At 36.7% G+C, this 23,989-nt stretch overlaps 2 protein-coding genes across 5 annotated transcripts; both read right to left on the bottom strand.

The window, feature by feature from the left end:
* Positions 1-495: 495 nt before the first annotated feature.
* Positions 496-13,227, bottom strand: LOC112576037 (flotillin-1-like). 2 transcript variants are annotated; one of them, XM_025258257.1, is made up of 11 exons: positions 13,074-13,227; positions 11,761-11,836; positions 10,827-10,917; positions 8,466-8,609; positions 7,716-7,835; positions 7,367-7,462; positions 5,905-6,057; positions 5,305-5,532; positions 5,049-5,186; positions 4,734-4,898; positions 496-4,379 (listed from the first exon to the last, which is right to left on the bottom strand). In XM_025258257.1, the coding sequence occupies exons 1-11, from the start codon at positions 13,117-13,119 to the stop codon at positions 4,353-4,355; spliced, it is 1,284 nt and encodes a 427-aa protein (XP_025114042.1). In that variant the 5' UTR covers positions 13,120-13,227; the 3' UTR covers positions 496-4,352. The 2 variants fall into 2 exon arrangements, with proteins under 2 accessions (XP_025114042.1, XP_025114041.1); XM_025258256.1 differs by lacking the exon at positions 10,827-10,917 and adding an exon at positions 9,929-10,019.
* Positions 13,228-13,980: 753 nt separating this feature from the next.
* On the bottom strand, positions 13,981-22,482 carry LOC112576038 (unconventional prefoldin RPB5 interactor 1-like). Of its 3 annotated transcripts, XR_003101737.1 has the most exons (11): positions 21,626-22,460; positions 21,464-21,560; positions 20,586-20,691; positions 18,987-19,065; positions 18,049-18,184; positions 17,843-17,934; positions 17,566-17,629; positions 16,926-17,068; positions 16,202-16,331; positions 15,614-15,968; positions 13,981-14,925 (listed from the first exon to the last, which is right to left on the bottom strand). XR_003101737.1 is itself a non-coding variant. In XM_025258259.1 (9 exons), the coding sequence occupies exons 3-9, from the start codon at positions 20,675-20,677 to the stop codon at positions 16,372-16,374; spliced, it is 642 nt and encodes a 213-aa protein (XP_025114044.1). In that variant the 5' UTR covers positions 20,678-20,691; positions 21,464-21,560; positions 21,626-22,475; the 3' UTR covers positions 16,203-16,371. The 3 variants fall into 3 exon arrangements, 2 of the variants coding, with proteins under 2 accessions (XP_025114044.1, XP_025114043.1); XM_025258259.1 differs by lacking the exons at positions 13,981-14,925; positions 15,614-15,968 and having other exon boundaries at positions 16,203-16,407; positions 21,626-22,475; XM_025258258.1 differs by lacking the exons at positions 13,981-14,925; positions 15,614-15,968 and having other exon boundaries at positions 16,203-17,068; positions 21,626-22,482.
* Between the last annotated feature and the right edge of the window lie 1,507 nt (positions 22,483-23,989).

The following is a 23,989-nucleotide window of genomic DNA, read 5'->3' as shown; positions in this document are numbered from 1 at the left end:
CTTATTCTAAAATAAACATTGTTGGAATCTGGCCACGTTTTATTTTTCTGGAGGCTGATGTGTATACATTTGTAACTAGTCTAGAGAAATATATGTATTTATTACTTTTTTTCGTGTTTTTGTTGGGGAGGGGTTGTAAGGGTTTGAAAAACGATATGCCTGTTGTACAGGTTTACGTTTTGAAAGAAAATGCCAGTGGTGTTTCGACAATTATTTTTCCATGTTTGACCTCTTACGATGTTTTATTTTATTTTTTTTAAGATGCCAAGAAAAATGTAAATTAATCTTTCATTGAGCTCAGGTATAGCCACTAATTGACAACAAATTCAAATTATACACTGGCATTTTCTGTTCTGAAAACATGGTTTTTACGCTTAATGTAATTAGGAAACTTTCTTGCTTCAACTAATAAACAGCTCAAATTCAAAATGATTTTTAATGTAAACTGCTGTATATTTCACACGAGATATAATTCACAAATGAAGAAGAATGATGTTCAGTGAAAACAATGTACCAAACTTTATTCTGTAAAAGAAATACTTTTCATGCTTTATTTCATGTTAATTATGCACACATTCAGTGGAGAATCTAAACATCAACACTGTAGACAAATTATGATCACTTGTAATCTGAAATTCATGCATGAAATTTCAATTAATAAATGTTTCAACTTATTTTTAAGCAATCACTATTGAACAGAAAGAAAAAGAATGTTGGTTGTTATTTGTTTACAAGAAAATGACATAGATTGGATGTTTGGTTTTTTTTTCTATTTATAGGATGTTTGTGCCCTAATGAAAAGTGCCCTCTTTTATGTATAGAAATTGAGATAAAGCCCAGCTTACAATGTGAAGGATTGTTTTCTGTGGATTTTTTCAGTTTTACAGTTTGAAATCAGCCTACGAAGGACTTCTGTCAAGATAACATCTTACATAATCTATTTAATAAAAGAAACAACCTTATTCTTGTGGCTCTGGCAGGAATAACACCTGACTGCTTAGTATTATGAGTATAATATGCTTGTGCATGATACATCTTGTACTCTGTCTTCTCTTGGATCTGGCATTAAAGTGTGATGACTGACCATTATCTACCTAGGTTGCACTCCAAGAAAGCTTCAGAAAAGGTGTGTAAGCCTAGGTGCCTTAGTTCCTACCTCATGGTCAACCTGAGCATAGAATGGTTGGATTCCATAACAGGACAACATATCCCTCAGCGGTGATCAGACATGTTACACTTTATGGTCTGCCAACAGAGAGTTGGCTGTAATGAGGAAAACCTGACAAGATGTATCCTTCTCAGGCATACAAGACCTATGGAAATATCTGAATGCGAGCTTTTGCGTGTGGTGTGTGTGTTTCAAAATGAGAAGAAATGCTACAGGCTCAAAACAAAGAAAAGGAAGCGTGGCCTTGTCTCTTTTTCAGTTTTATGCTTGCACATGAGTCTCAAAGTGACTGCTAAAATGAAATTTTATAAGGACTACACATAAAAGGAATCAAAATACAACACCAAGAGTGAGGGCTTCCAATTAAATTATTAATGCAACATATGACTAACTTGATAAAGTATAATTACTAATTTAAAAAACATCACCAGAACTGTGACAAGAATGTGAGTTACAGTAGCAGCCAATCTTTGACTACATTAGAAAAATTATCAAAACCAGTCTGTAACTTTGCCTAGACTGACAATACGAGAACCCGTACCAAAAATGAGCAGAATTAAAGTGCTTTAAATTATCTAAATGCAGCCCTATGCTCCTTAATGAGTAACAAGGAATAAACTAAAACTAAACACAATACAGTTCAATGTGCTGAAAGAGGTAAATATGTAATGCTATCAATAAATTGAAAAAAAAAAATTTTATTCAGAACTATGACTCAGTTTTGTCCTCTTTATATTTTTAAGCAAATTTAAATGAGGGAGTAACCAAAACCTGGTGAAAGGTTACATGCACACCACACATACTTGCACCATACAAAATTAAGCACCAGACCAAAACTACCCCTCCCAAGATTAAAGGAAAAAAATACTGTATAATCAACTTACTATAACTTTCCCCACTTGCTCAAAGGTCAACCAAGCGCTCACTGTATTGTTTTAGCGTGCGATCTGCAGTTTGAATGACTGTATTTCTATGTTATTTAAATAAAACTTTAAAAAAATATTATGCTGCCATTTTGGTCTGGTGGTGTTTTGCACTGAAGAGTGTCACGTAACAAAGAGTCACAAAGAGTTTCTCGCTGTATGAGTCACTCTTTATGGTTGGTGAAGCCAACAGATAAAACAGATCTGTGGTCTCTATGAAATGTGTAAATGACTTTAGTTATTACTAAATCAAACATTTTATAATACAAAAGACAGATCCACAATACCGTGGATACAAAAGTAAACATTGCAAGAAAAATAAATTTGCTTTCATACGAAGTTCCCAAATATGAGTATTACCTTAAAGTGAAACACATCAAAGTATAAATCATGTCCACCTGTTTTCTTTGAAAAATACAAAGGAAAACATTGACAAATGTAAACTGTCTCAAAAACCCAAACAATTGGTGCATGCTGATTCTTATATTTTTTAAATTTAGATGTTTACTAACTACTTCAGCAGCACCCTGTTTCAAATTTTGCAAAAGCACATCTCCCTATCAAAATATGATGTTCTCCCACTTAAAAATCATGCTCCCATCAGGCAACAGAAATCAACACAATAGTTACATTCTCTATGAAAAAAAACTTTATTCATTCACTAAAATTGCTAATATGCTTAGTTCTTTCTTATACCATATAGAAACAATATGATTGAGCAAGTAAAAATTTTACATTTGGCTTAATCAAGCATACAGAAATCATAAACACTTAAAAAAAAATAAAAATGTAGCTCGATAATCTAGACAATCATATACCTATGCCCTAACTGAGGTTGTATACTTTTATCCTACTTGATACTCACAGTCCCTGCTCACCAAAACCACTGGAATCTCTTTAGGTGTAATTAGATGAAAAAGTCATTACATTTACAAATTACACTATAAAGAAGACATTTATAAATTAAATTACAATGGGACATTCAGAAAAACAATAGCAACAGCTGTTAAAGTGCATTAAAGGCAAACCTACCAAAGGGGTAGGCTGTGCATGTGTGTCTTGTGTATGTTGAGCAGCTTCTGGCTAGAACTTGGTGCAATATAAGAATTATCACTAATTTTTTTTAATAAATAGATCCAGAGGATGGAATTAGATCTGAACATTTTATTATCTGTCCTTTTAAAATTCCAATAATGTGTCACTGCTTAGACAAGTAGGAAATATTTTGCAACTTCACAATGCAGTTTCTCTGAAATTGCAAATGATGAGCTTTGATTTGTATTTGTAATGTTACTAAATGAAATGATGCTTTGATGAAACATGATCCACAAAAGTAGTAAGGAGCACTGGTATTCTGTTTATCAGCACTCTAATCATTTGTCGTTTTTTTTAAAAAGTACCAAAATTTAATTAAAAAATACTAAGTATAAAACATTAGCAATGCTAGCTTAAAAATATATATAAAATTTGCAATTACTGTTCTTGAAATCTCTATATTCCAATGACTTTGTTCTAATAATAATCAAAATAATACGACATAGTTTTCATTCACTCAAGTTTTTTCTCACACACACCCCCCCCAACATCTTTTACAAGTGCTAAAAGGATTATGCACGTACATAAGTTATTAAAAACTGTAAAGCAAAAAAAAAAAAAAAAAAAAAAGTTTTGAATTATTACATATATCACATGAAACAAAAATGCATTCTTTCAAACGTGGAAAATGACAATTTAAATGCATTCTACGAATATTCTCTAATGATACAATAACAATCACACATTAATAAAAATTCATAATACATCAACAATATCATATGAAGAACAGTATAAGAGACTTTATAAAGACAATAACAATAAGGTGAATTGATGTACAAATGTTTTAGATGGTTAATATGCAAGACATCCTATTCAGATGTTCAAGTTGTCCAGAGCCCTAATTTCTTTGAGACTCTTATGTTTCCCTGATGTGCTTGTTCCCGATTGTTTAAATCCAAGCTCGTTTTAATTTCTTTTACATGAAGACACTAGTCACTGTGAGCGAAGCACAGTTATGCCTAAGAGTAGTGCGACTGTTGACCATTGTATGTTGCTAGCAAAGGATAAATCACAATCTGAGCCTGGTAAATTCTGGCCATACCTAAAGATTGGTGTACAGAAATAAACAGAAACAAAATGTTGCCATTTCAGCTGCAACTAATAACAGCAACATATGTTTTGTGTCCCAACACATACCACAAAGGAGATGATGGAGGAATTTCCCTTTACTTACGATGACTCATTTTCATGGACTGTAACAAACAAATATTTTTCACCAAATAAACTAAAAAGGGGAAAAAATTGTATACAAAAAGACATTTTCATGAAGGCGTATAGAAAGATATCTAAGCACGAGTATTTCACAAAAAACACCTATTTACCAACATGCAACTTGTCAAACTTCAATGTGCTGGTTACGAAACAGAAAAATGTAGACTATTTACTTTTGTTGAGCGATTAATTTTGTTAGAATAATGACACTAAAGCTGTACTTTTACCTTTACTAAAACACAGACACTCTATCTCAAAAACTTTCTTTTCATGATGAATTGAATTGAAGAAGTCTGCCTAATCGTATCAAGAGTTAATTTTATGCAAGAACTCACCTTAGAGATGTTGATGCCTGTAAGGTTCTCCACCATGAGAGGCAGTTTCTCCATGATGAGCATGACCTCACTGGTGAGTTTAGTGGCACCCACCTCTCCCTTGCCACTGGAAACCATGGTGACTTTCTTCGCCTGTGCCAGAGGCTGCGCAATCTCAGCAGCAATCTGATGAACAAAAGACATTTTTTTCACTGCAAGATTACCAGAGTGTTGGTGCAAGATTACCAGAGTCTGTATACAGCATTTAATCTTAAAGCATCCATGAGCCTTTTGTCTGAGGTGAATGAAAGTTTCTAAAGTTCTTTTAATTTTAACCTTTGGCAGTGTTTCAAGAACCATGTCCACCATAGCAGCATCCTGGTAATCTTTCCAGGCATCAGCTTTCTTGGCCATCTGCTCAGCTTCAGCACGTGCCTTTGCTTCAATAGCAAATGCTTCAGCTTCACCCTTGACCTGCAAGAACACAGCAAAAAAACCAAAAATAGCTGCTGGTCTCAGAAATCTGTAAGTTTTTTAAAATAAATTCTAAATTTGTGTCCTCACTTGAGAAATGAAAACATGAAATGCTGACCTGGATGGCTTCAGCTTCAGCCTCGGCCTCCAAGATGACTCGCGTTCTGTTGGCTTCTGCCAGCTTCTCCAGGCGGTACTTTTCGGCTTCTGCAGGTTTGCGAACCTGAGCATCAAGCTCACGCTCTCGACGGACAATCTCTTGTTCCTGCACCTGGATCTGCTGCCCACGCTCAATGACTGTTACCTGCATCTGCTCCTCACGGATACGCTGCTTTGTCTTTGCTGCCTGAACATAGCATAGCAGCATGTCAGCCCACCAGGTGAGGACTTGATCTTTCATAACATCTAAACGATGGCGAAACTCATCTCTAAATTTCCCTGTGTTGACTTTAATTCTTTAATGGAACATTTACCATTTGATTTCCTTGTGCAAAATGTAAGCTTTGTTCACTCTCTGCCATGTCATTATGCTAGGCAATGTCACAAATGTTTTTTTGAATTGTAATAAATTCCAATTACTTTCTAGTGATCCACAATGACTTGCGTTAGTTCTTCGTATGGCATGGGCATAAGTCTTTATAATACCAGTTCATGTCCCAATCTTAAATACACAAGTAATTTCACTTTTCCTTTTCAAGAAGAGGTCTACTTTACTCACTTGTAGGTCATAGGCCAAATCAGCCTGAGCTTTAGTAGTCTGCACCTCCATATCATAGGCAGCCTTCTTCAACTCAAAGTCTCTCTGAGATTTAGCGATCTCTATGTCATTAGCATACCTAGCTTCCATCCTTTTCTCCTCAGCAAGAGCTTCCTAAAAATAAGAAAGTAGGAATTCAATAACAGCATAATTCAATTTCTGAACTACTGATGAATCTGATTACCTTATGATGTCACAAAAAAATAAGTTCATTGATTAATTTGTTTATTCATCCCTTGATTGGTATCCATTGACAAACAGTACTGGTTATCAGGGGAACAAGTCACTGGATGCAGTGGCTGACAAGGCTTGCCAGTTAGGCCTGTCTTCAATGGTAGCGAGCAAGGCCTTCGTGGACTTACCAGTCCACTTCTTCCTATTTGCAATCCAACTCTTCCTCTGGCAACCTCGGCATCCACATCCCCCTTACACACCTCCAAGGTATCCTGAAAACTGGTCTTAGAGATCTTGCTGGTGTTGTAGATGATTTTTTTTAAGTGGAATTTGAAAGTTGGAGATTTGTTCAGCTGTGACCCTTTCCACTCTGAAGTTAGCCTGTTCTTCTGCTAGCAATTCTTCAGCAGTAGTGTGGATGTGATTCCGATTACTTTAAGCATGATTTTGCTTGGGTGACCTACCAGGGGTATGTAGTTTTGGCACTGTTTACCTTTTCCTTTCTTTGGAAGGAGTATGACTAATGGCTGCATCCATTCTGTGCATTACCAGATGCAGAGCAATAAGGGTCTTTGTTATTTCTTCCTTATCCTGCTTGTGCAGCTCAGCTGGGACACTGTCAACACTTGGCGACTTCCTCTCTTCAGACTGCGTATAATTTATAGCTCTCTCAACCTCTTCATGGGTCTACAGGCTCTCTGGCTATGGACTAGTTACTTTGGAGAGGGTTGGCATCAATCCTCAGCTGGAAGTTGTAAAGGTCATTGCGATCTTCGATGACTGAAGTTTTGTGCTGATAATCAAAGGTCTTCAGTAGTTGGTAGGCATTTTTGTTGTCACCTTGTGTCAATCCCTCTTCTTTGGTTTAGCACCAATTATTGATTCGGTTCTCCTTGTCTTCATCGCCTTCCTGATGTCACAGTTCTCTACTTTCTACTTGGAAGCTGCTTTGGAGTTGCTTTTCCTCTTTCTTCAAGGACCTCCTCTGGTAAGAGGTCTAGGATATCTTTTGTGATCAAGGGTTGATTCTTCTTTCCATGCCTTACTAGAATCTCTTGAATTACTGATAGTAGTAGCTCTTTCAAGTTTCCATCAAGAGTGTCTACAATGCAGTCCTCCATGTTCAGAGTGGCAAATCTGCCTCCAAAAAGAGCTTTAAAGATTGCCACAGCACTTGGGTCTTGCAGCTTTTCCAAGTCATTTGGAAAAGAAACCTTAAATCACAGCATTTAACATCCGCAATAGATACCTTGATACCAGCATCTCTTCTGGCCTCTGCTTCACCAATGCGAGCATCTCGTTTGACTTGAGCTGTACGGGCCATTCCCAATGCCTTCAGATAGCCCTATAGTAAACAAAATAAACAACCCAACTTTAATGTTTTTTACATTCTAATTGAGGGACTTTAGGCAACTGCAGCTCACAACAGAGACAATAGGCTGCCAAACAACAGAGACTAAGAAAACAAACAAACAAACAAAAACAACAAACAAAATTTAGAATTCCATATAAAAATATAATTTTTAAAATATAATTTTAAATTACCTCAGTTTGGATACTATCTTAGAGGGTTTTTTTTAAAGCACATAAGCACTCACTTCTTCATCACGAAGGTCCTTCAGAGTGTAGCTGACAACATAGATGCCCATGTTGATGAGATCAGAGGAGGCCACCTCAAACACAGCCTTGGAAAACTTCTTCCTATCTTTATAGATCTCCTGCAACAGGAAAAGTAAGGTTATGTGTGAGTCTAAAGATCTTTGCATTTTGTTTTTAGACGAGTGGGGTGTTAGCCCAAGGCAAAACTCCCAACCTGGAGAGCCAGGGTGCAACATTTTAGTCTGGCCTCTCCCTGGCAGACCTCTTCAGCTTGGCTAGACCTGCCAGGAGCATAAGGCTCCTGCCGACATAGCTCTGTGGATCGACAAGCACGCAAGCCACCATACTACTACAAGATAATTTGCACCAACTGGTGGTGGAACTCTCTATATGATTGACAGTCTAATTCCCTATAGTATATATCTTAGACAATGAAGGCCTCCAAGGTGTTTCAAGTTTCAAGGAATGATAATACTTTTGTTAACGCAAAAATTGGATTAAAATTTAAAACTTCACCTTTTCATATTTTATTTTATCTGACAAAAACAATGAAAAAATGAAATACCTAACAGCTCTGTAAAATGTGTTCTTAAAGAAGAGAAAAATGGTCTTGATAATATAAAAGTCTACATCAGGCAATGTTCTTGTATCAAGTAACCATTTTTAGGAGTGTCATCACAGAAAATTAAAAAAAAAAGCAACTAAATAAGCCAAGTGCTTTGACACTTTGGGCATCTTTCAGTTCTGACCTCCACAGTCATGTTGCCCATGATGGCACGCTGATGACCCTCCAGTGTCTCTTGGGCAACAGCTTTGATTTCTTTCTCACTCTTGCCCAGGAACAGTTCACAGGCTGCTTGCAGCATTTCTTCATTGCTACCTTGAATCTTGACCTGTGTTCAAATTCAAATAGTCAATTTAAAACAGGCAGGACTAGCACTACTACAAAGCTATAGCTGATAAAAGATATATACTTAGCTTCAGCAAAATTCTTCACACATTGGAAATTTCACAGCTGAAAATGTAATCAGTATCTCTATTAACTGTCTATAAACTTATGTTTGAGTTGTGATATTATCTGCTGTACCTATAAAATTTTCATTTGAAGACTCTCCCAGCACAACTATTTTTCAAATGACTGGGTAGCTCATTTTTTAAGCCCAAGCAGACAAGACACTAATTCTCAAAATCTGATGCAAATAACCTCTTCTTTACAAGATAAACCTTCAAACATTGAGATTTTCATATGTACACAGAAACAACCAAAATCCTTGAGGTTAAATTGAAACATTGATACATCATCTTTCCTTCCAGCTATCCCATTGGCTGTATGTGTAAATACATCAATGCTCCAACACAACACAGATTTATCCAGGTCTTGCTGACTTCTATGCATATTAATGTTGAAAGGCATGTATCTTGCAAAAGGGGTTATTTATTCAGGCATCAGGAATTAATTTCTTGTATTAATGAACTATTTCCAGTCATTTAGAAACAATTTTTATGCTGGCTTTTCACAAAATATTTTGGGTATAATTATGCCACAAAAGTGATTTACTTTTACTAAAAACTTCTTGTTACTGCCAGATACTGAATGTTTCTAAAAATGATCATGTGCTTACATTGTAAAGCCATGGAGGACAAAATTATTCTTTAAAAACTCACATATCTGAACCAAAATAATATTTAATATATAAATATGTTTAGCAACACTTATATGAAAGTCTGTTAGACAATACAAAGCGCAACAAATTTTGTATCTGGTGTGTGTGCATGTGGATGTATATGCACATGTGCATCCACATTAAACATCTACAAGCAACTCAAATGGCATGCAGAGACAGTATACTGATAACATGCACAAACTTACAACTCCCTAGTTGTGTAAAAAATAAAAAAACAAACAAAAAATAATAAACAAAATTACTGATAAATCACTTCATCCAAATACTCAAAAATCAACCTTCTCTCACTTTTGTCTACTCACTGATATGTCTGCATCCTCTTGCTCAAACTAATCTTTCATTAAGCTCATATGAATCAAAAGCTTTTGGACATTGGCTACAAAAACACTCATAATCTTAGAAGCACCTATGTCTTTAATGACCTTCCCAAGAAGAGGATGCAAAAATTCTTTTCTCCCTGCTTTCCTTTAAATTTTTTTTTTTTAAAACAGTATCCCCCTTGCACAACTGTTTCTGTGGAATCTCACCTGTGCTATGCCAGTGACCGAGATGGCTACGCCTAACTGGGTGTAGACGTTGCTGCTTTCGATGGTAAGTGTGATGGTGTTAAGCGACAACCTGCAACCAAACCACAGTTGCACGACTACTACGACTATATATTTTTAGATACAAAAGAAAGTCTCCACAAACCACACAAAATTAAGGGGTAAAAACAAACTGCAAATTCAATCCAGCCTTAGTCTGTTTGGCATTTATTCAGGAAAATGACACTTGCAGATGAATTAAAAAGAAAACTTTTTTTTTCTCCAGCCAGTTACCTAATGTTTAAAAGCATGCTGATAAGAAAACTGTGATTTCTCTATGTTGCAGGCTTCTTTTAGTTAGAACTATTTGATACAATAAAATAATATTATCATATTACCAACATCTAATATGAGAATGTTGCAAAAATAACCACAAAGTAAAAAAAATCCTACAGTAAATATGATGAATTGATGTCTAATATTAAATCACGTCCCTGCTCCTTTGATTCCCTTAAAGTTCAGGCTTACGAGAAAACAGGTTTAATCAACCAGATATTTATTCATTATTTTGACATGCGTGCACGTCCAATTCATGTGCATGTAAATAAATAATATGTATGAGGAAAGTGTTACTATTTTTAACTGACCATCCACACTGCAGTTGACGAAGGCAGACATAATGGATTGAAACTCCTTGCAAATACTACATTTATAGATACTTATTTCCAAAATACTGAACAAAATAAAAAGCACACTCAATAATGAGGAAAACTAAAACAAAATAATTTTAAAAAAATAGCACAAAAAATACAAACCAAAAGGATAAGCTGCCATTGTCGAACAAACATGCAAGCTGGACTATCCATAATATGGTGTGTGCAATACATCAATAGCAACTTACCTGCGCAATACCTGTGACGGAAATAGACACCCCAAGTTTGGTGTATACTTGTGGACTCTCAATTGACAAGGTCAAAGTGTTCAAGGACATTCTTAGCAGAGACCGGGTGCACAAATGCACAGCAGATAGATGCAGGGAAGACAGAGAAAAAAAAAGATGCAGAGAAACCTTCTTGACACTTGAATGTAAGTATAAATATGTGCTGGGAAGGTGAGATAATGAGGACCAGGTAGGTTGGAAGGGACTGTTCTTTGTTACTTTTATTACTTTTCAAAACTGAAACAATCTAAAACTGATCAAACAATAAAACAAATCATACAAAAGTTTGATGCTTGGTACTTCTGGTAAGTGATGAGTTGCCATAAAGTATTTGACCTCATACAATTTTTGAAGAAAAATCCATTTAAATATGAGCAGCAGTGTTTTACTTGCAAGGTCAGCTCCCATGTTGCAAACTTACTCTCATGTTGTTGCTTTTTCAGCATAAAATTTCTTACATATACTCTTTAAGCAAAATAGATTTTGCAAAATCCAAAGATCTTAATCAATAATCTCTAACCATTTGGTTCTAAATTCCCCTTGTGGAATATTAAGTAATGTTTATGTCTCTAGATTGGTTAGATTCAACTTCAACTTGGTTTCTGATTTGGGCCTCAGTACAGCGGTGGTCGACAAAAATTAACAAAACTCATAAAAGAATCTCTCTGTGAACTGATCTAGAAAGGTGAGGAAATTGCACAAAAAAAAAAAAAAAACAAAAAAACTTTATAACCTGCATGTTTGGTCAAGTCAACGCATGCCTATTAATCAGCATTGCAGATTTCACAACTTTCAACTCATTAAGCCTTCACTTAGTGAGCAACTACTTTGGGTCACAGAACATTTGTCATCATCATCAAAACTGCTCTGTGTTATGCTTAGAAAATTCACTCACCTTTGTAATTTCTGAATGCCAGGCCAAACAAAGATGCGGCCACCTGGGAGGTATCTTGATCTTCCCAGGCAGCAACCTAAAGAACACAAGAGATGAAACAGGCATTAGAAAAATCATCACTAAAATTATGCCATTTGCAAGCTTGAAATGTGATGCAAAAAATAAATGCAATGTTCATCATTACTGTGTAAATTCCCCAATTTAAAAGAGTATGTTGACGTGTGTGCATTTCTGTAAGTGTACAAAAATACAAAAAACATCTTTAATTTATAATTGTTCTTGGTGCATGCTTTAGATAAGCAATGTAACTGCCTACTGCTTGGGAAAACCCTTGTTCTGCCATGATGTTCAGCTTTTAATCAGGTCAATGAATGTTCCCCTATACTGTTGAAAATCACCACAGGATGGAGGCATTTTCTCAAGCAAACCAGCCAACTGACAGTTTAACACTACAAAAATAACTAGATGCCCTCATACTACAACTAATAGTCAGTCGATCATAGCCAAAGCCATGGACTGAGCTCTCTTTTCAGATTATTCTCAGTTCAACATCTTCCTTTATTAATCATCTGCATTTATGTCTCTATTTTATATCAATTTATATAAATTCATATAAACTGCAGTGGTAAGTTCATTTTTATTTACAAATTAGATCTGAGTTATAAATATTTTACTGCCCAGCATCAGTTGCTGGATTCCATCATAAATTAGGATGATGTAACCTAATTTTATCTTGCCTCCTCAATAAGTACCCCAGTCTCTAGCATCTTCTGCTTCACTGTCGGACGTAGATATGAGTATTCAAATTATAATAGTATGTAGGTGCAAGCTGGAACATAACTGGCATGGAAGAAAATGAAAAATTACAAATATTACATGGTAAAATCCAATATAACAAGAGTGAAATCTTTTATACACTAGAATGCGCCTTTGCAAAACGTCCAATTCCTAATTTCCAGCTTGTATCTGACGTGCTGGTTTTACAGTCTACATAATAAGCTGTTTTCCCCGCAGGGTCTTGCGCAAGACTTGTAAGTTCGCAAATAATTAATATTCTGCTTTTAAAATATGCCCTCTATAATCCTTCAGTAGGAACACGGAAGACTTTCGTGCTTAATTTCCTCGGTGAGCATTCGGTTGACTACTGGGACAATCAAAAGCGTATGTTAGATTTAGGACGGTAATTACTAGTCTAGTTTCGAGGCATCCTTCAGAGATCCGTCCTGCTACGATCAAAATATCCGGGCTTGCTTTAGAGCGAAAAAATTGTTGTCACGACAGCGAAACATGATTAATAATATAAAGAGACTTACCAGAAACAACCATAACTTCATTCGGTCCACACACCTCGAAACCCATCTCAGCAGCTGCCAAAATGTGAAGACACCCCTTCCGAAAGAAAAGCCCGCAGCACCTATGGCCACTATATGTTTATGAAGAGTGTTTTGCTCATTACGAGGCAAAAATTTCTTGAGATCTCATTGGCCAGTTCTGCACCCGAGGTCAAACTGTGCCAAGGACACGCATGATATACTTTTTGCGACATACATTTTCTTTGTCTCCAAAGTGACCAACGACGAAGGGCAGTTTTCACAGTCGATATAAATCAAAGTATGTGGTTAGGAATTATTTGAATTCAATTCAAGTAAAATTAGTGAATAATATGTGCTCGACGTCGGATATAGTCGAATAGTTAATTAGGATACTATAAGAACCACGGATCGACGTATACGTAGATGTTAGTTCAGGAAATTTGTTTGTTTATTTGTGTTTAATGCCGTGCCAGAGTTTAGGAAAGAGCGGCAGGCCTTGATCAGCTACTGCATCCATCCATGTAGCTTCATCCCCATCCCCACCAACGACAGGTGCAGTCAATTTGGGACGAATGAATAATTAAATGACTATTTTAAGCAAACAAAATAAGATAATTTTCACCCGATAAATTTCTTTCGGAAATGCGTTTAACGTTTTTAATGCTTTCAGAACCAGATCGGGGACATAAATGTAAATGTTTGTCCAATTAAGTGCAAATATAACCACATAAAAAGTGCTCATATATTACAAACAAAAGGTAAGATTTTAATTTTAATTGTCCTGCCTAAAAGGATTGAGGAAATCTGATATGCGACGATAGAGCGGGTATTGTAAATTCAAACTGCTCAGCAGAGAACACAAATTAACGCTGAATCACATAAAACATATACACACAACAATATTATAATCAATTGTAAAATGAGTTTAATTGATAAGTATGATCGAGTTTTGAAACCCTGGAGTTTCGCAATATACACAATATACGCATGTAACAATTAAGTCCGTTCCGTCTACTCTAAGAAGTCACACACAAATAAATCTCTTTATGTGTTTTTGTTATGCCATGGTCGTAAGCTCTATATAAGTAGATGTACATTGCTCGGAAGCATGTGAATTCTTCTACATGTCTTTTTTAAGGTGTTATCGCTGAATGCTCCAAAGAAATGCACAGAAGATCAACATACAACCATACAATACAACTTAATGGTGATCCCCTGGGGAATCTCATTGCATCGTTACGTACACATAAGCTAAACAACGTGAACAAGGTCATTATTTTTGAAGTCTCTCTCTCTCTCCATATAATACTGAGAAAGTTATTGTGATAGATTTCTATTTATAAGGGAGTAAAGGAGAATGTAAACTCTAGCGCAGCAAGTAGTGAAAGTATTTCTTGAACAGGTACGTCTTTAAAGCATTTTTAACATGGTTATTAGAGTCAATGTGACAAAGGAAATGCCGTGCAGTTTCAGTGCAGCATAGAAAAAGCCCCTCAACCAAAACACTTATCCTAGAGATGCTGAGAAAGTGATATAAGAGAAAAACGGAAATGTTGAATGAATGTATATACTGTAAGAAAATCAGATCTGCCACAGTTTGTACTCGACACGAGCGTGCAGGAACACCCAGTACAATGTTTTCAGTCTATGGCAATGTAGCAGAAACACCAGATTCACCATTACATTTGCTCATCCACATGACCGTGATTGCCACCCGCTGCTACTTGGGTTTCTGTCTAGAGGCTTTGAATCTGGATGTCGGTCTGGCACTCTCCATCTGGTTAGCCATAGAATGTCTCTCACATGAGGTTGTTTCCTGCTGCATTTTCTCTATCACTGTGTTTCTAAAAGCCTGCAACAACAAAGCGACAACACTTATCTCCTATGTTGTTCAGTAAAATATAATGGTTTTTCTTTATCAGTTCTTGTGTTGGTATGGTGGTAAACTCTAGTTCCTGACATGCATGACACACAAGTGCGTTCATAATTATGTTAGATTTTGGAGACAAATCTTGTAATTTACTGTGGCATTTTAGCCGACTATTTCAAAGACTATGTTTCAAGCTTCCACAACATTTTAAAGGTGTGCAAACTATGCAAATTTGAGCAAAGATTATAGCTAACAGCCAGTCTCGTGTTTGTCACTGTCACAGATGCTTATTTTCATTATAGTTTCTACCTATGTCAGTGTCACACAGGGGCTCAGTGCAAAGCCTTCAGCACTATACTTTTCTTCAGATGTCAGTGACTTCATTATAAGATGAGATAAAAGTCCATATTCACTGTCAGTATTGCAAACATCAATCTAGTTTCCTAGACTGTTGCGAGATCCATAATTATTATTAAAGATCACTGCTGTGTTAAATCTCCCTACAAAATGTGCATGTGGAAGCTGTACTTTTATTTTCCTAGCCAAAAACAAATTCACAGAAATTCCTTTTCTCATATGTATATCATTCACAATGAAACTTAAGCACCCTTAATACCAATATCAAAATTTATAAAAATTATTTAAAACATTTTAAAACTATTCAACAAACCTTAACAGCTGCTCTATCTCTGGATTCATCCCCATGTCCATTCATCATATGTCTTATTTTCTTCGTGCTCTTTTGAAAGTATACACACCCTTGAAACTGTCGTGCTTGCTTCTCCCATGGCCAGTGACCTGGTAGGGGAATTGTCTTCAAAGGTGACCATCTTTTTTTGTGTCAAGCTCTTGGGGCTGACTGCACTATGACCACCAAGACCTTGATGCTGTTTGCCTGCATTATTTTTACCAGGCTTCTTGAGAATTTAGTAAGGTGGGCTCTGCACAAGTTTGTAGAGATCTGCAGGAGTTTTAATGTTAATGCTCCCACCATTGCTGTCACTGGCAGCCTGTTGACCTGAAACCTGCAAGATATGAAAGTTTGACCAGCAAGCATCTTCACAGAGAAACTCCATACAGCCAAATCTATAAAACACACTATATAACTGATAAATGATAAAACTAAGAACTGAAAAAAAAAAGAGGAAAAATAAAATTAACAAAAATTGCTGGCTCAATAATCAAGCATGATGACAGCAGCAGGATGAGACAAAATTCAAACAGGGTTAAAAAGCAGGTTTGAAAAGCACAATGGTACCTCTCCAGTGAAGACTCTTTTTGTGTGAGAAAATCTGATGATTTTGTCTGGCGCTGAGACTTTATGATCTCTGTCCTCATTATCCTCCTCCTCACCATCATCATCACTTTCTTCATCTACAGTCTTTTGCCTGTTGGTCAAGTAAATAGAAGGCTCAGCACTTAAGGGAGTTATGGCAGAAGGACGAGATGCATCAAAATCACTGTCTAGAAAAAGATAGCAACCTAATTACCAATGCTGAAGATTTACAAAATCTTTGTATCACAATCCAAAGAGAAAGTCATTAATTTGTAAAGCTACAAGCTCATTTTAACCTCAGAGTTATTCGGCCTCAACATTTTATATAAAAATTGTTCACCCTCAGCCGTACTCAGGTGAATTGACACATCTGGTAATTAGGTTAACCTATTTTCAAATCAAAATTTCAAGCCCAAAAAACACCTGAGATTAACCATTTCTACATAAAATTCTGAGCCTGAGTAATGCTAAGTTACTGTCAAGGAGGTTAAATATAAACTGGATGTGATGAAACTGAAAACCACACTTGATCTATCAAAAGTAACAAATGCTTATGGTCTTGCATGTAAAGAATTTTGTTTTGTGCCTGTGTAAGCAACATTCTTCTCTGCCAAACCCAAGTGTTAAAAGAAATCCCCAGATAACCCGTCACCGTGATACAGCACAGCGTAAAATCAACCAACCATCCCCAAAAATCCCATCTCACTTCTTTTAGCCTAAAACTCTTCAGCTCCTGCTCCTCAAGCTCATCCAGTCTTTTCATAAGTTCTTCATCTGTCAGAATGCCTCCAGCTGCCCTCTCCTTATTCTCTTGCTGTCGAGCCTTCTGAACACGTTCTGTATGATCAGCTGCAACAAATTACAGAATAAAAAAAGAAAATGTAAAAATTAATTAGCAAATAATCTGTCATTAGTCTTATAAAAATGATGAGCAGAAAAATAGAACTTTTGATGACAAATACATCAGTTTTTGTCTTTAAAAAAAAAATGTAGACATATTAATAACTAAATTATAATAATATTAATGATTTTACACATCAAGAAAAAGTTATTCAGGGACTGGCTAGCTGCATGGGGAAAAAATATGCTCTAAAACTAAAACAAAATAATAGAAATTAGAAATAAAAAATTAAGCTAATGTCCACTATGCATCTACTTAATGCATAGATTAAGAATCACACTAAAGAAAATATTTTTTGTCTAATTTCTTTTTGACATGTCTCTCCTTTTAATTGTCTTCTCCAAAAATCAATTTTTTCTTTAGCTGGACATCTTTTATAATGTCCCAAGTGTATCATGGTTATTGTTAACACCTTCACATGACAAACCGCCAAAATATTGCTCACCTTTCCACTGTTTTTCATTTTCTTCATCAAACTTTTCTCTAATTTCCACCAATTCTCCCTCACCCTGGCAATATATACACAACAGCGTTAACATACTGCATGTAGATAAGAAAGCAAATATGCTTTAGTCAAAGTTTTAGAGAATACAAGATTTTTAAAAGAAAGAATGTTAGGAGGTCTCTACACAGCTAAATCTCCTTAGAAGAAAGTGAAACGCATTCATCTACACAAAATAATTTAGCGCTATGAATTTTTTTCTAAAAATATTAAAACTTACCTTGGACATATTAAGAAACTCCTGTGTGAAATAAGCACGTGGAAGAAGCAATTGCTTCTGCTGCTGAAGCTGTGCTAATTTTTTGTCAAGTTCTGGAAAACAATTATTTTTTTTTTAAGTCACGTGATCATTAGTACATGAAATTCATTCCAATTCCAATACAACTCATGATTAACAAAGTGCACAAATAACCATGACATTGTTACCTTTTAGTCTGCGAGAAGCAATGTCAGCTGCTTGGATGGCAGAGCATTCTAGGAAGTAGCTATCTCCAAGGAGCACCAACAATTCGTTTGTATGTATCAAACGACCTGGCATGAATGCCAAGTCCCCGAATGGAACCTGTCAAAACAGAAATTTCTATACCAGGGACTGTATCCAATCATTCTACAGATCTGAATCCTCTCAAGTTATCCAAGTCATACAATCCCACACTTGGTACTGTGGTGGTATTTCTAGTTTTGGGGGCCATGGAACTGATTTTTCAGAAGCTCCCATACAGAATAAAGCCAGCACTGCTCCAAATTCTGGGGAGAAAATATGTTCCTACTTCCAGAAAAGATTATCTTGTGAATCAAAGATAAGGTTAATAACAACTTGTGACCAACAACTTGTAAGGAAAGCTTCCCGCATTCTGTCAATACTTGAACATGTGCTAGCAGGGGAATTTGTATCATTAAGTTCAGGTAAACGCTATGCCATGCCAGTATGCAAAAGCAATAGGCATCTGAAATCTTTTGTGCCATCAGCAGTCCAGCTGCTCAGTCACAGATGAACTGCCAGCAGTGTGTGTATGTGTGTGTGATGTGTAGGTGTGCATAGGAATGTCTTACCCATATCTCTCAATGCTCTAATATCTCTATTCTACTGCATTGTAATTGTAATGACTTTTTTAAATTAACATATATATTGAAAACATCTCCCATTTAAATTGCCCATTGGGACAAATAAAGTTGGTTGTTATTGTTATAATGTCTAGCCTGTCCAAAAAGCTAAATTTTTTGGCATTGTGCTCTTTTGTGCAATTTAACATATAGTAAAACACTTTAAACCTGTACAATCATACATAATAGTCATCAAAAAGAACTTAAAATCAACAAGGACAATAACAGTGTATTTTTTGCCAAAATATTAGAAATCTCACCATTACGTTATGTAGTAATTTGTTGGGCAAAGTCAGCAGTCTCTCACGAAGAGTGGAGTAATCTGATCTGAACTTTTCACTAAGCAGGGAGAGTAAAAAGAGTTATTACTTGCTGCTAAATGAAAATAATACAAATAATCGTACAGCACGAACTGCTACAAAATGCGCTTAACAAATGTGTCACTGAGCACAAATAGTACTCTGGTACATTGTGAATAACTTGCACGCACACGCATACACAAAAACATTTAAGAACAAATAAATACTGACCACAACAGCTTCAATAGTATATGGGTATATCAGAATCTCACATGTAAGCACACACATGTCAAGCCTTGTTTAACAGTGTATAAAACTCTTTGCCCTGCCAATGGCCAGCATCGGTAATCTGTTTCTGACCAAATGCATAAATCAGGGTTTCCAGGGATCAGGTACGGTGCCAAGTAAGGACCTCATAAGGACCTTTCATACATTTGTAAGGACCTAAATCAATGCTTAAGTTTTTCTCATGAACGGTCGCAAGATGTATTATTTATGAATCTTTGGTCTTCTCTATGTTCTGAAATGCATGTCTTACTAGTCTAGTAATAAATAATCAAAGAGTTAAATTTTATGCCTGTCTGCCATATTTGGATAACTTAAAAAGTCTCTTTAGTGTGCTGATAACATACAACGTTAATGTTAATGTTCCAAGTTTTCTAGAAATCTAAGTAATAATAATAATTGCAAGACCTGAAAGCCATTCTTTGGTGTAATACAAAAGTCAATTCATGTGTCTCTCTCTCTCACACACACTCAAAGGGGGAGGAAGAGATAAATATAGCTATGCAGTCCTAGAAGATTAAGGCTCTGGTTCAAGAAAGAGATAAGTTTCTAAAGACCTTTTGAAGGAAGAGTGTGTTTATCGGGAATACTGAAGAAAAACTAGTGTAGTACAGATGTGTAGACCAAACATTTTTTTTTTTAAAATTAAGGTGACTACAAAGAATGCAAAGGCTTGGAAGATCAGAAGAGGAATGAAAAGAGTGTGATCCTAATGCTAAACCAAAGATGGAATGATAAGCATGTGCTTCTTCAAAACACTTTCGCCCATTGACGAAAGATCCAAGGATACTCCGCAGGTAGCACATTGTGCACAATATTTATCTTTAGAGTCTTTTATCAACCAGTCTTTATATTTTTCTTCCTTTAGCAAGTTCTCCTGAAAAGAACACTTCCCCAGCATTTTTGAATCGTCAAAATGACAGAAATGTGGTCATCCGTCAAGAATAAAATCTCGCGAAACGTAAGTTCTCATTGCGAACGAGACTTGCCAGTCGTGTGAGGTGAAGAATAATCTGTATTTTGTGCCAATGTCGACTCCAAAAATAAATTTGTGGATTTATAAGAGGCATGAAAAATAAATCTGTGGTAATATTTTATCAATATAAGGACTTGTAAGGGTCACAGAGAAAATGCAAGGACGTGTGTGAATTGTAAGGACCACATGGCATATAGAAGGACTTATAAGGCCTTATGGCAAAAATTCTCTATGTAAGGACTTGTAAGGATTCTGCGGACCCTGATACATGCACACACAGACACAATTATAGCTCTTACTGCTGAGAGATCTGCTGACTGGTGTCAGACAATGCCCTTTCCTGTTCTTGCCGAAGGCGAGACCATTGCTGATTGTTAATTGCACTGCTCATGCTTCTGCACTACCCTGGAATCATCACACATATTCACAACTTATTAGAACTTAAAATTTTTTGAGATAACCAAGTAAATATTTGTAAAGACTGAGTAAAAGAGTGACATCTCACATACTCATCTACCCCAATATTTAAAGCACATTTATTAACAGAAATTCGTTACTAGTTTAGTGCTTATCCATTAAGCTCCCACAGACCATTCATACAATATACACAAATGTAAAATACCTGTAATTCTCATACTTCATGTGCCTTTTTGCACCTGTACAATTTTATACCTGATATATTGCGTAAATAACTAAATGGCATAGTGATGATATATATATATAATGGATTTGTATATAAAGAAACTTATCAGAAAATCATGTTGGCTAATGGTGGATAGAGCAGTGGTTCTCAAAGTGTGGTCCGCGGGCATAAGTCTGGTGGTCCGCGGCTGACAGTCGTCATGTCAGGAAAGTGATGTTCAAATCGCCAGATAGGCTTGTAGAAAACTTCAGTTAAGTACGTAGTTTTATGTCAACTTATTACTATACTACTGTCACAAAAGGACATTTAGTTTTGAATTGTAATGAAACAAATGCGGCAGCTTAAATTTGAAACTCATAGTACAGAGTGATTTTTAGGCCTTAGTGGTCCGCCACGTGGTCCGCGGTCCGAAATACTTTGAGAACCACTGGGATAGAGAATATATATATACAGACTGAATATTAAGAAAATATGTCAATTTTACTCGAATATTTATAATAATAACGATCGCGTGATTTATACAGTGCATAATACCGTTAACAAAGAAGCGCTGATTTAAGAGTCAAATGCTGGTTATCACTTGCGGTGCGTACTCTTCGCTGGTTGACCATCGAAGTGTGGGAATGGTGTTGGTTGGTTGTTTAGATGGGAAAGTGCTTCCACCCGAGGGCGATTTCGCATTGTGGGAATGGTGTTCCGAGAGGCTACTCTTATAAGCAGGAACCAACAAGAACCACAACTCCGTATTTTCCCCTAGAGTTACCGCACAAATGGCTCCCATAGTCGGTTCTATTTATTAAAAAAATAAATAAATAAATATTTAAAAAAAAGGGAATCAATCGTGTGTGTGGAGATATTTAATTGTTCGCCCCACAGCGAAAGTTGTTTCGTCCTAGCTACATGTATGTCCATTTCGTCCCAACGCCAAAAGCCTAAAAGAATGTCACTGATAAAACAAGTAACTACAGTATTAGCTTCAAGTATAACTAAAAGAGCCATACATTGTTCGAATATACAAATCCACATTAAATCGTGAAAATATTTTTAATCTCAACGATTGTTTTATGAGAAAAATCAGATATTTGCCACTGTAAGATACTTCTCTGCATGCGTATTGTATATATGTTTAGTAAATTGGTGGCTAAACGTACTCACGTGATTCTGTTAAAAATATAGGTGAACTTTCGTATCTATACTATTCATGAGCATGTTATTATCAATAAAGTGCATCAGGAAAATTAATTAAGGGGTAAAAATAAACTGCAAATTCAATCCAAACTTAGTCTGTTTGGCATTCATTCAGGAAAATGACACTTGCAGATGAATTACTTTTTCTTTTCTCCAGCCAATTATACCTATAATGTTTAAAAACATGCTGATAAGAAAAACTGTGATTCGAACCTCTATATGTTGCAGGCCTCTTTTAGTTAGAACTATTTAATACAATAAAATAATATTAATTATCATATTACCAATATCTAATATCAGAAATTACCAATATCTAATATCAGAATGTTGCAAAAATAACCACAAAGTAAAAAAAAATCCTATGGTAAATATATGGTGAATTGATGTTTCTATCTATCTATTCCTCTTCGTGCATCAGGTTGCACATAAGGCCTCAACCAGAGTCCGCCACCGATGTCGATCTGCTGAAACCCGCTCTAGGTGACCCCATGTCCAGCCCTTTCCTTTCATCTCCCTTTCCACTGTTCTTCTCCAAGTTTCCTTTGGGCGGCCTCGTTTTCTTCGGCCGTCTGGAGTCCATCGTAGGGCGACTCTGGAAAGGTCTGCTGTCTGCTGGCGGAGCACATGTCCAATCCATCGCCAACGCCTTCGCTGAACCTGCGTGGTGATGGACTCGGTTTCAGTTCTTCGGTGGAGTTCTTCGTTGCTGATGGTATTTGGCCAAAAGATGTTAAGTATGCGCCTGAGGCATCTGTTTTGGAAGACGTCAAGCTTGTTACTGATGGTTTTGGTCATCTTCCAGGATTCTGATCCGTAAAGGAGGGTGCTGATCACATTTGACTTGAAGATTCTCAGTTTGATCTTCTGGCTGATGTTTTTTGCCTTCCATGTGCTCCTGAGTGAGGCGAAGGCCTGGCTGGCTTTCGCCAGTCGGGCTCGAATCTCCACCTCCGCATCCCCGGTGTTTGACATTTTGGACCCAAGATAGGTGAAACTGTCAACTTCCTCAATCTCTTCTCCATTTAGTTTGATGCCGTCTTGGACTCTGGCGTTCACTCTCATACTTTTCGTTTTCTTTGTGCTGACCTTCAAGCCAAGGTTTCCAGCTGTTTCTGAGAAGGCCTTTGTTTTTTCATGCATGTCTTGGTGGCGGTGTGACAGCAGGGCAATGTCATCAGCAAAGTCCAAGTCTTCCAGCGTTGTTGTTGCTGTCATAGTCATGGTCCATCTGATCCCTCTCCTCTCACTGTCGGTGGAAGTCTTCATGATCCAGTCCATGGCCAGGATGAAGAGGAACGGCGACAGAATGCAGCCCTGCTTCACCCCGGTACTGACGTTGAAGGGGTCTGTGAGCTCCGTGTCACAGACAACCTGGGATTTGAAATCGCTGTACAGCATTGCAATGACCTGAACAAGTTTTGCAGGGACTCCGTAATGCCTCAGGATCTTCCATAAGGACTCGCGGTGGATGCTGTCAAAAGCCTTCTTCAGGTCGATGAAATTGATGTACAGCGGTGTGTTCCATTCGTTGCTCTGCTCCAGAATCTGTCGCAAACTAAATGGAGAAGAGATTGAGGAAGTTGACAGTTTCTCCTATCTTGGGTCCAAAATGTCAAACACCGGGGATGCGGAGGTGGAGATTCGAGCCCGACTGGCGAAAGCCAGCCAGGCCTTCGCCTCACTCAGGAGCACATGGAAGGCAAAAAACATCAGCCAGAAGATCAAGCTGAGAATCTTCAAGTCAAATGTGATCAGCACCCTCCTTTACGGATCAGAATCTTGGAAGATGACCAAAACCATCAGTAACAAGCTTGACGTCTTCCAAAACAGATGCCTCAGGCGCATACTTAACATCTTTTGGCCAAACACCAT

Source organism: Pomacea canaliculata, linkage group LG11 (genome assembly GCF_003073045.1).
Source record: "Pomacea canaliculata isolate SZHN2017 linkage group LG11, ASM307304v1, whole genome shotgun sequence".
In the NCBI taxonomy this organism is placed as follows: domain Eukaryota; kingdom Metazoa; phylum Mollusca; class Gastropoda; order Architaenioglossa; family Ampullariidae; genus Pomacea; species Pomacea canaliculata.
This window is presented reverse-complemented; position numbering and strand designations above follow the sequence as displayed.